This window comes from Mustela nivalis (genome assembly GCF_964662115.1).
Source record: "Mustela nivalis genome assembly, chromosome: 14".
Classification (NCBI taxonomy): domain Eukaryota; kingdom Metazoa; phylum Chordata; class Mammalia; order Carnivora; family Mustelidae; genus Mustela; species Mustela nivalis.
In genome coordinates, this window is record NC_139033.1 from 33,230,333 (window position 1) to 33,243,020 (window position 12,688).

General features: G+C 32.8%; 1 protein-coding gene across 9 annotated transcripts in view; it reads right to left on the reverse strand.

The window, feature by feature from the left end:
* The window catches only part of RELCH (RAB11 binding and LisH domain, coiled-coil and HEAT repeat containing), a 107,889-nt gene that overhangs the window by 57,947 nt on the left and 37,254 nt on the right, over nucleotides 1–12,688 (reverse strand). For all 9 annotated transcript variants that reach the window (XR_014302869.1, XR_014302870.1, XR_014302871.1 and 6 more), the window contains 2 exons: nucleotides 12,472–12,567; nucleotides 85–197 (listed from right to left, as the gene is read on the reverse strand). Coding sequence is in view for 6 of the 9 variants with exons in the window: in XM_082699372.1 (XP_082555498.1) it covers nucleotides 85–197; nucleotides 12,472–12,567 (209 nt within the window). In the remaining 3 variants the exon portion in view is untranslated. The remainder of the gene's footprint in view (nucleotides 1–84; nucleotides 198–12,471; nucleotides 12,568–12,688) is intronic.

Sequence of the window (12,688 nt, forward strand, 5' to 3'; positions counted from 1 at the left end):
GATTAAAATGCAATCATGATGCCAAATGAGTAAAATTAATGAATCAACACTATATGTGTTTCCCAAAGAAGTAGTCCTACATACCTTTGCTCATCATCTGGCCTCTTGATCAAATTGAAAAGTATGTGGAGAAGCTGGTCTCTTTCTTTAGGCTCAGGATGCAGGCATGCGGTGCACAATATGAGGGGGATCAACTCCTGAAGAAATATGAAGGTGGAAAAATGCAAAGTAAAAATGCATTGCAAAATATTCATTTTTCCAAACCCCAGAGTATTTTTAAATGGACATTTAAAATGAAATAAACCTCAACATACAAAAGAGCAAATTCTAATTTTGTAAAATAAGTAATTCAAGAGAAAACACGGAAACATGTATTTATGTGTTGGTTGTAAAGAAAGTGTGAATCACAACGTAATCAAGTTACTAAAGATTCTACGAACCTTACTTCCTCATCCAGTCCTTTCTAATGGTCTACTAGCTTTTGCACTAAGTAACATTCTATCTTACTTTAAGCTGATACAGTAATTTTAATTTTGAAAGTGTTTTAAAAAAACTTGCAGAAGTTAACTATATTTTAAAATTTAAAAAGCTAACAGAAAATGAAGACAACTCATCCCACTTCCATAAATACAATATTATGTCTTAATTAAGACTACCTATAATTAAAAATTTTGTACCCTTCCCACATAACCACATGGCTAATTAAAAAGAAAACCATTTTCACGGATGCCAAACGCTCTCAGCACTGCTGTAGAAGTATTAGGAGAAATATTTTATGTTCAAATGGAAATTTTAGTAATATCTTATTTGTTGCACATTCAACATGCAGAGGTAAATTCAGTATTTTGTAGGAAAGTAATAACAAAAGTTCACTTCTCTCTCCAGAAGAAATATATAAATCAAAGTTGTTCCACATTTTAAATAAACTAAGACAAAATTCTAAAATATATTCAAAAGATATTAATGTTTTTCATTTTGGAAAAGATTTTCAAATCTAATGAGAATAAAGGTCCAAAAGTGTCAAATATTTTTGGAGGAAAACTTTTTCTAAGTTGTAAAAATAATATTCTATAGTTAATCTAAGGAAATCAGTGTGATGTAATAAGAACAGAATGATTACTCCCACCATTTCTTTTTCCCATCTATCTTCCTACCCACCAAAAAGTGCTAGTAGATTTAAAACAGAAACTGATGGGGGCACCTAGGTAACGCAGTGGGTTAAGTGTCTGCCTTTGGCTCAGGTCATGATCCCAGGATCCTGGAATGGAGCCTGGCATAAGGCTCTCTGCATGGCGGGGAGTTGACTTCTTCCTCTCCCTCTACCCCTCCACTCTACTTGTGCTCTCTCTCAAATAAATAAATAGAATCTTAAAAAATATATATATAAAAGGAACTGATCACTATGTAATAAGGAACAATATCCTGTAGAAAAGGCTAGACTGTAGAAGTATTTTCCTTAGAAAAGGATGATAAAATTTTTAGCAGAGTTGAAACTACAACTTAGAGGAATGACTACAAGTCCCTTCCCATTATTTCTCAAGTCTTTATGTATTATTTCAAAATTTTAATTACCTGGTACAAATCTTTAATTGAAGGTACAAAGACATACATAAGAGCTAAGAATAAATCTGATATGAGCTGATCTGGTATGAGCTGAGAAGTAAGAACAAATTTAAAACATTTATTCTGTCATCTTTGTATCTGGGCCCTCTGTAGTTTTTACATTAGTGAGCAAATGAAAAGCAAAACTAATAAAAAGTAATAAGGGAAAAAAATTTTGTACTGGGAATGGAAGACAAAGTATAGATCTTATATTGTTAAGTAATGTAAGTAAAAAGTAAAGTTAAAAAAAAGTTAAGATCTTATATTATTAAGTAAAATATTAGAGTAGGAGATTATTAATAACAAGGACTATCCTAATCCTTAGAGGACTCCATTTGGACTACTAAGAGCCAACGATACTCATGAGAGAACTGAGACATTGCATCAGCATATCCCATTGAGAAAAGAACCTTAAAGATGAAAAAGCAGTTATTCTAGAAGGCACTAACAAAAGGAGAAAAAATATTAATGCATGAAAATCAAGAAAGACTCTAAATATTTTATTTATATTTTCCCCTCATGTCAGATCCTTCTTTCCTGAGTTTTCTTGCTTCTCCTCAACCTTCTTCCTGTTTCCACTGTCTCTACATACACACTCTTCCATTCTCCTCTTACTGTATTTCTCTGTTAAGTTTTGTAATGTAGATATTTGCTATAATTGCAAATGCATACATATACACTGTTGAAAACATAAAGTACAATTATTTAGCTTTTTTATCTGAAAACAAGCATAGCAAAATAATTGTTACTATTTATTCTTTGTGCCTTTCATTTTCAGATCCTTAATCAAAGAGGAAGGTTATATTCTACATTAATATAAAGAATCTTTTAACTGAAATATGGCCGTAGATGTGCCAAAACTGAAAACCTAACGAAAAATCACAAACTTCTCTGATTTTTAGTTTCTCTAAGTAAAACATAAGAAGAATTAAGATCAGGACAGAAATGGGAAATATTTCATATACAATCTGCAATTTCCTTCTTTATTGCTCATGCAGAATTATTAATTTTTCCCTGTGAGATCAAAGTTGGGCTCACAAAGCCTTAGCACTTACCAAAGCACTTCTCAACACAGCAGCTATTCCCAACCAATTTGAACTGACACATGGGAGGAAAACCTGTCACTTCTTGAACCTTTATGAATTTACCTTCTTGTATGCTTATGAATTTAGGACTTAGAAGGAAAATACTTTTCACTTTTCTGAATCACAGTAATAAGTTATATTGCCATTTGCTTTTATTTCTTGCTGGCAAAGTTAACAACATATGGGAAGTCATTGCCAATCATTTTTGGATATTCCACGCCCAGGAGAACTGAGCACATCTTGACACATTAATGGCTCAAACAGCTGTAACTCAGTGTATAAAGTAGGTCAGTCTCTTCCTCTTAAAGAAATACAGAGCTGAGAAGAGGCCCAGTAAGTGATGGCAGAAAAAAGTGGAAGGAGTAGTCTGTTTCTCACAGATCATCAAGGATTTTAATTGCTAAGTTATTCACAAGTTCTATTTGTACAAATTCACTCATTTATTCAAAAGTTCTATTTGTACCACCCTTGAAATAAAGAATTCTGTACATATGTATCTGCTGTTGTATATTCACATTTATTTACTGTGAATTCATCTCTTTCAAGCCTCTGAAGTATTAATATATCCACATCACAATCTATTAAGTCTGTAATCACCATTTTTACACTCTTCATAAATATATAGATATGAACCAATATTCTCTCTTTGGTATCATGTCTCCAACAAAGAGGTCTAGTGTTTTAAAAACTTTCCTTATAATTCTTGAATGAAACATTTAAAATGAGGTAGCTAAAATTTCCTTCAGGAGGCAAGGTGGTAGCTTTTTTTTCCCCCAGGGTGGTAGTGGTTTAAAAATGACTTGAAATGATTATATACAAAAAATGTATTGAGAATAGGAGAGCAATGTCAGACATCTTATCTAAAGCTCAAGAATGTTTCACATGGGATGCACAGGTGGCTCCGTTGGTTAAACATCAGGTCATGATGCTGGGGCCCCCAGTGCAGGGCTCCCTGTTCAGTGGGGAGCCTGCTTCTCCTTCTTCTCCAGCCCTGCTTGTGCTCTCTTTCACGCTCTTGCTCTCAAATATATAAATAATCTTAAAAATAAAAAAAAAGGAATTTTTCACATGAAAAGATCCTTAAGCAAATCAGATTTAATACTGCACGTTGATTTTAAAAAAATAGTAATAACCATGCTAAGAAAATACTATTGCTTTGGTAACATTATATTCAAAAGGTAGTGGCCCCCCCAACCACACACAAAAAGTTACTGAGTCCATACCTCAAGGCAACAGAAATCTTAAATATTTTATTTAAAACATGCTTTAGCAACTGGTAGTACTCAATAAGTGTGTACTGAAGTACACACTTAATATAAAACAGATCTCCTACTAATTACTAGGGAGGAAATCTAAAACAGATGTCCTACTAATTACTAGGGAGGAAATCAATACAGTACTCCTACTGTAGTACATATTCCATTACTTTATTGTCATTTTGAAAAAGATATTTATAAGGCCTTTAGAATTCATTAATCTAAAAGGCTTAGTTATTTACATTTTACTCAAGTAAATGACTTTCACAGTTTTAATAACAAAGCTACTTCTCTCTACATAAAGGATCGCCCACCTCTCCAATCTTAGGTTGCCAAAGGGATTTTGTAGGGCATTAAATAGTTCGGTTTTACAACTAAAACAAAATGACTTCTAATGATAACAAAGATAACAAAGTTATCTTAACAAAGATAACTTTAGAGGTAGGAAACGTCTTTAGAGAATTGTACATTTGATTTTATGAGTATTTTTACTTAACTTTCTTAGTCTTCCGAAGATTGGTGTGTTCAGACAACAAAGAGTGGGAGGCGGGGAGAGCAAGCACCTAAAAAGGATCTAAAACAACCTGCGGGATTCGATGTTGGGTGGGGGAAATGAGGCAAATTTGAACTTTAAACAAAGGCCTGGAAATGTTGATTAGACAAGGGCTTCAAGATCTGTAAGAACTCTAAAACAGAAATGGAAGCATTCCATGTAGATGAGATGCAAAGGAGGAAATGTTTGAGTGCTTCAGGTCAACAAGAAAAATTTTACCGTTCTAGAAAGGTTAACCTATTAGTCCAGTAAAAGAGTTCACTGCTTGCCCTCATTTTTCCATTAAATTATTTCCTATAAGTAAAGCTTCATTTAAAAATTTTAGTTAGCTGTTACCTTAAATTTTCCATTTTGTCTTTTGCCTAGATGTTAAGCAATACCAAATTACAATTTAAATTCAAGTTATAATAAGGGTACACCCTCCGATTTAGATTTTCAGTTGAAACTTGTCAGTAATACATTTAAAAAAGAAAGAGGGGTGCCTGGCTGGCTCAGTTGGTAGAGCATGAGACTCCTGATCTCTGGGTTCTGATTTCAAGCCCCATGATGGGCACAGAGCTTACTTTAAAAAATTAAAAGAAATAAAGAAAGGAAGGAGAGAAGGAAGAGAAAGGAAGGACATTACAAAGATTCACATAAGAAATAAAAAGATTACTCACCTCTGGAAAAGTTCTATACTTCCAGGGTCCCTAAAGTATCTATTCTCAAAATTATTATCTAAGGCTTATTATTATCTATCTTAGAATTACTCCTAAGGTTCAACCTTCAGGAAGCCTAATTAAAATACGTGAATGACTTTTTAAACCCCTGATACTGCTGGGGCACCTGGGCTCAATTGGTTAAGCATCTGCCTTCAGCTCAGGTCACGAAATCAAGCCCGCACTGGGCTCCCTGCACATTCAGCAGTGAGTCTACTCCTCCCCACACCTCTCCAAAATAAATCTTAAAAAAAAAAAAGTGATACTGCTAAAGAGCATGTGATTTACTTCCAACATTAACATACACATAAAAACACACATTAAACAGGTAAAGGAGATGAACAAATCCTATCTACTTCACCATACTACCTATTTTACTTTACTTATCTACTATTCTTTTGTATAACTCTTGAAGGGGTTCAGAACAAGTCTTCCCAAAATATCCCATTTTGGCATGTAGACTATTTTGAGCTGAAGGCAATCAAGATCCACCAGACCCAAGAAAAACTTTCACCTCTTCTTTAAACTACCAAAAAGAATTTAGATAGGGGGCCTGGCCCCAAAAGAGAGCTACTTCCAAGAAATAGGTATTTTATCTGAATGACTTATCTATACGAAAGACAATCACCCAACTACCAAACATCTGCTCTTCTTACTGTCCTGTGAATCCCTCTCCTCCCCGTTCTTACACCATCAGCCCAAGACCGCAAGTAAGCCTAATTGGCCAGCTTGTCCTCGGGTCTTATATTGCTATGGGGCCCCTATATACATACGTAATTGAATGTATTTTTCTCCTACGAATCTGTCCTACGTTAATTTCATTATTAGACTAGCTAAAGAACTTAGAAGGGTAGAAGTCAAACTTTTTCCTACCAGTCTCATATAGTTATAATTACCTGGGCTATTATCACTCCTAAGTTAAAAAATGCATCATGGAGCAAACATGAATGAGTGAAGTTCAGTTTCTCAGAGAAGACAGGCAGAACTTTAGAGACAATACTACATTTAAAACTTTTAGTAAGGGGCACCAGGGTGGCTGAGTCATGTAAGGGTCAGATTCTTGGTTTCAGCTGGGTCGTGGTCTCGAGGTCACAGGATGCCCCTCCACAAGCTCTGTGCTCAGGGTGCAGTCTGCTGAGATTATCTCCCTCTCTTTCTTCCCCTGCTCATGTGGTGCTCCCACTCTCTCAAAAATAAATAGAGAATTTTTTTTAGGGAATTGGTTCTCTCCTTTGCCCCTTTTTTTCTAGCTTAATATATGATATATTTTATATATCATAAAAATTCAAGTGTACATTCAATGGTTTTGAGTATATGCAGAGTCGTGCAACTACCACCAATCTAATTTTGGAACAATTTCAACATCTCAAAAAGAAAGCTTGGACTCATTCCCCATTTCCACTTGCTCATCCCCATTCCAGGCCCAGACTTCTCCTTTGCTTTTCCGAGTCAGCTTTCCTTGGCATAGAATGAAAATAAAAATTAAATTTAGATGTATTATTTAAAAATGCTTTTTAGAAGTAATCTGTTATGAAATCTTATTTTTAAATTACAGAATTTTCCCTTCAAATGCATTTAAAGCAGAGACTGAAAAATCAACTTCTTTAGCCTATATACATACATTTATTCTGTAATTTGGTTTGAAAGATTCAAGTTCTTCAATGCACCCATTAAGATGAACTACTACATAAGCCACAAATAGAAAATTTGTTCATGATTTTTTTTTTTCCTCCCCAAATCAATAGGCAAGTAGGTCTTTTGAAACACTTTTTAAAAAAGATTACCATTACTTAACAATAGATAGGAGGAAATTTTTTTCTCTTTTAATTATCTCTGAAATTAGGGTATACATTATAATGGAAAATGTTATAATTTCATGGGACTTCTTTCTTAAAGGGGCATAATTGTTATAATTAATGGCATCTTAGATTTGAAACATTATGGTACATTAAATTTTAAAAATGTAATAATTGTGACCTATAGATTTAATGAGTTTGTTACTCTTCTTTTAAAAAACAAAAGAAATAACACTAACATCTATATTCACTGTGCTTTCCACTTTTATAAAAAATAAAAAGTTTAATTTATTAGATAGCTTTAATTAAATTTTATGTCACTCCCTTTAAAACAATGGGTCAAAAATCAATTAAGTGGATCATGAAGAGCATTCTTTTTTTTTAATTAAATTTTTAAAATTTTAAATTAACATATAATGTATTATTAGCCCCAGGGGTACAGGTCTGTGAATCACCAGGTTTACACACTTCACAGCTCTCACCATAGCACATACTTTCCCCAGTGTCCATATCCCCACCACCCTCTCTCTACCACCCCCCCCATCCCAACCCTCAGTTTGTTTTGTGAGAATAAGAGTCTCTTATGGTTTGTCTCCCTCTCCATCCCATCTTGTTTCATTTATTGTGAAGAGCATTCTTTTCTTTTTTATTGTTTATTTAGGCATTATTGTTTAAAAATATTTATAAAATTATGTTTGATGTTGACTGTCTTCTTTTTTAACTTGTCATAATCAGTAAAGGCAATACTGGTTTGTCAAACTTTCATTTTAATTATATATATGTATTATATACTGGCACATCACATAAAATGTCTTTTACTAAGTGTGGCCAATAGAGTCTGAAAAACACTAATTTAAGACATGTTTAAAAGACTATAAAAAGACTAGGTATTATGCAGGCTTAAGAACAAGGAAGTTCTTTATATACTGACATAGAGTGATACAAAAATATAATGTTAAATGGAAAAAAAGCAAAGTAAAGAATAGTACATAGAAGTGTAGTACCATTTGTGTAAGTGATGAAAGAAAGATCATGTATTTGAGTTTGCTTACATGCACAAAATATTTCTGAAAAAATACAATGCAGTGCTATAGTATTTGGAGACTTCAATTCCCTAGTTTCAATAATGGATGAGCAAATAAACAGATCAGTAAGGAAGCAGAGGACCTGAACACTATAAAATAATTAAATCTAATAGACATATATAAAACACCCTGACAACAGCAAAAGATTTATTTTTCAAGTGCACATGAAACATTCTCAAGAATAGACCACATGTTAGGCCAGGCAATTCTCAGTTAGTGTTAAAACTATAGAACAAATATATCAGAAATTTTTAGATGCAAAAATGTGCAAAAAAATACTAACACCCAATCTAACAATACATGAGAAGGATTATACACTGAGACCTAGAGGGATTTATCCCAGGAATGCAAGGCTGGTTCAATATATGAAAAATCAATAACATATTACACTACATCAATAGAACAAAGGGAAAATAACTATCATCTCAATTGATGCAGAAAAAGCATCTGACAGAATTCAACATCCATTCATGATAAAAACACTGCAAACTATGAATAGAAGAAAACTTCCTTAATATGATAAAAGGCATTTATGAAAAACCCATACCCAGTATCATACTCAATGGTGAAAAACTGAAAGGTTTCCCCACAAAATCAGGAAAAAGATAAAAAATATCTGTTCTCTCAAAACACTGCTATTCAACATTGTACTGTAAGTCCTAGCCAGAGAAATTAAGCAAGGGAAAGTAATAAAAGCTATCCAAAATAGGAAAGGAAGATTTATAGATAATGTCACTCCAGATAAAGAAAATCACATTAGAATCCACAAAAGAACTACTAGAACTAATAAACTAATTCAACAAAGTTGCAAGGTAAGAGATTACCACACAAATATCAGTTCTGTTTTTATAAACCAGCAATGAACAATCTGAATGGAAATTAAGGGGAAATTCCATTTATAATACCATCCAAAACAATAAAAATACTTAAGAATAATTAAAACAAGGAAGTGAAGAAAAAAAAAAGTAACAAAAGGAGTACCTAGGTGACTCAGTAGGTTAAACATCAGACTCTTTGGGCTCAGGCTGTGATTTCATGGGTCAAGGGAAGGAGCCCAGTGTTAGGCTTTGTGCTTAGCAAGGAGACTACATGAAAAATTCTCCCCCTTTGCCCCTCTCACACCCACACATGCACCCTCTTTCTCTCTAAAATAAGTAAATAAACCTTTAAAAAAAACAAAATAAAGGAAGTGAAGGACTTACACATAGAAAACTACAAAACACTGCTAGAAAAATTTAAAGATATAAATAAATGAAAAGAATCCCATGTTCATGAATTAGAAGAATTACTGCCATATGAATGGCAATACTCCTTGGGTGCCTGGGTGGCTCAGTTGGTTAAGTGTCTGCTTTCATCCCCAGTCAGGTCATGATCCCAGAGTCCGGGGAGTGAGCCTCGCATCAGGCTCCCTGCTCAGCGGGCAGTCTGCTTCTCCTTCTGTCCCTCCCTTCCTCTCTCTCTTTCAAATAAATTAATAAGAACTTAAAAAAAAAAAGAATGGCAGTACTCCCTAAAGTGATCTATAAAATTCAAGGCAATTCCTTTCAAAATTCCAATGATGTTTAACTGCAGAATGAAAGTAGAATATTAAATTCCTAAGGAACTGCAAGGGGCCTTGAAAAGGTAAATATTGAAAAAGAAAAAAAAAACTCAGTGAATTCATACTTTCCAATTTCAAAACTTAGTACAAAGCTACAATAATCAAAATAGTGTGGTTGGTACAGGTGTAGGGATAAACATAAAGACCAACAGAACAGGACTGACAGTCTAGAAATAAATCCAAACATCTGTAGACAACTAATTTTTGACAAAGGTGCCACAACTATTCAAGGGGGAAACATTTCAACAACTAGTGCTAGGACAATTGCACAATCACATGAAAGGAATAAAAATAGACCCGTGCCTTATTCCATATACAAATTCAAAATGGATCAATGACCTAAATATAAGAGCTAAAGCTATAAAACTATTAGAAAGAAGCATAGGGGATAAATCTTCTTGGCCCCAGACTTGGCAAGAGATTCTTAGATTTGACACCAAAAACACAAGCAAAAAACGAAAAACATTCAAATGTCCATCAAAGGACATTATCAAAAATGTGAAAAGACAACTTACCAAATGGAAGAAAATATTTGCAAATCATATATAAAATAAGAGCTTAATATTCAGAATTGTAAGAACTCTTACAACTCAAAAACAAAGACAAACAACCTAATTAAAAAATGGGCAAAGGACTTAACAGAATATACTAGAAACTAATAACACTTATTGCATGTGGAATGGTGGCTCAGTGACAAGGGAAGAGTTTTTGTTGTTTATCTTTTTATATTTAAAAGAAGTTAACCATGTAAATGTGTTACTTAACCAAAACCTTAAATCAAGTTTCTAATGATTTATTTATATAACCAGCTAGGATATTACTATGACCAGTTTACTGAAGGGCATTTTAATTGTATTTACATATTAATAAAAAGGCTTATCCTGATAAAAGATTATATAAAACTTGAGAAATAAGAAAAAATCAAAATATTAATCCTTTAATCACAAGACCTTTTTAAAAATATGTATTGAAGGAATTAAGGTGAAATATTAAATAAAGGTAATCTAATATCAAAGCATGAAATGAAATAGAAGTTTTTTCCTTTCATGCCCTGGGATTGGTTTCAAACCAAACCAAGATAAACTTCATTATTTATCAATTTAATTTCAAGAGAATACAACTTTGATATATTATAAATGGTAAGTTTTCTGATAAAATAATGTACAAATAATTAAATCAACAAAGATAAACGATCACTTCCTTCATGAATTATAAGTATATATTTTTTAAATACAAAAAACTTAAACCAGCCATAAAAGTAAACATCATACCACAAATGAAATGTGTATATGTATAAATATATATGGTTACATATATATTTATATATATATAGTATATCTGATTACTGATGATGCAAATTTATAAATATTTCATGCAGTACAATCAGATTTTAGTGGTAGAATCTTTTATAATAAAAAAGGGAAAATTAAAATAAGGCTTAAACTGCATCTCATAACAATTAGGTTTCTGTGCTATTTTAAATACTATATTAAGGAAACATAGTAAAAGGGATGCAAACATTAATGCATTGCATGGATTATGTTACAAGCTAAAAAAGGAAAAGAAGCTCAAACACCATTCTGCCAGGCAGAACTGCAAAACAATCTGAAATTGGACACTGATCCTTCAAGATACAGGAATCTTCCACACCTTAACGAATATCTCACAACTATTTTTATATATTAGGTAAAATAAAACCACCAGTAAGAAAACAGTCTTTTAAATTTTTCAATTCAAAACACCTACAGGAATAAGCATTTTTAATATAAGTTTTACATGTAAGTTTCTACATATAAGTTTTCTTGAGGATCAGTACAAATTTCTTGTGCTAAACGGATAATTAAGTATAAGCTTTATATGGGTTTTGCCAATGCATTGTGTACCTATCATACTGTAGGTCCCAAGAATTATGATTGAAATCAGGTAAATATTAAGAGGATAACAGAAGACTTATAGGATATATTCTAAAATATTCTTAACCCATTTTATACAAAAAATATTTTGTTAACTGGAAGTCATGTTTATAAATTGAATAGTTCAAATAAATTATTAAACTTGGTTACAAATAAATCATCCACTGTCATTTAAATTAGATTATGGGTAACTTTTTATTGCTCTTTTCTTGGCTAAATTTAACTCTAAAGATAACTCCTCACACTATGGCTCATACAGAGGCTATCTGGACTAAAAGATACTGGCTACTGTATTTTGGATATTTTAAGCATCTGTCAGTAACAGAGTTAACTACAAGAAAAGAAAAAGAAGGTACTTTCAAAAGTTATTGTCAATACTACAACTATCCTATCATTGTAAGACAAGTGTGATTATTGACAAACAAATATAATAAAACTAACATTTATAAGGTCATTACAAGTACATTTAGGAAAAAAGTTACATTATTAGTCCCAGTTATTTTCAATATGAAGAGGGTCTATTTTTGTATACATATCAAGCATATCATATCAAAAACAGAGATAAAATAAATTAGTTAACTGGTAATGTAAAAAACATACAGTATTCATGGCACATAAATGGACCTACAGTAATAGTTAGTGTTGCAGAAGCTAATGCTGCTTTAAGCACAATTGGAAAAACATGAATACCATGCAGTTTTACTGAACTCACCTGACAGAGGTGTAAAACCATTTTCTAGGAGCAGAGATGCATGCACAAAAGTAAGAATATGATTGCAAGTAATAGACTTTAACAAAATAAAAATATAACACTAAACTTCAAAATGACAGAAAATGGACAACATGATGGAATTACTGGGATGAAAACACTTCTGTGTCTCACCTCTCTCTTTGCCAACAGCACATTAGGAACAATGTGTGGCAGGCAGCGCCCCAGCATTAACATAACACTCTTCTCACTGTCTGCAATCCGAGACACCTAGAAAACCAAAGCATGAATAAATGATGACGGTGTAGAACTTCCATGAATGATGGTTCTTGAAGTTTAGAACCTGCTTTAGACCCTGCCACCTCTGCTCCAAGCACGCATCCAATATTCC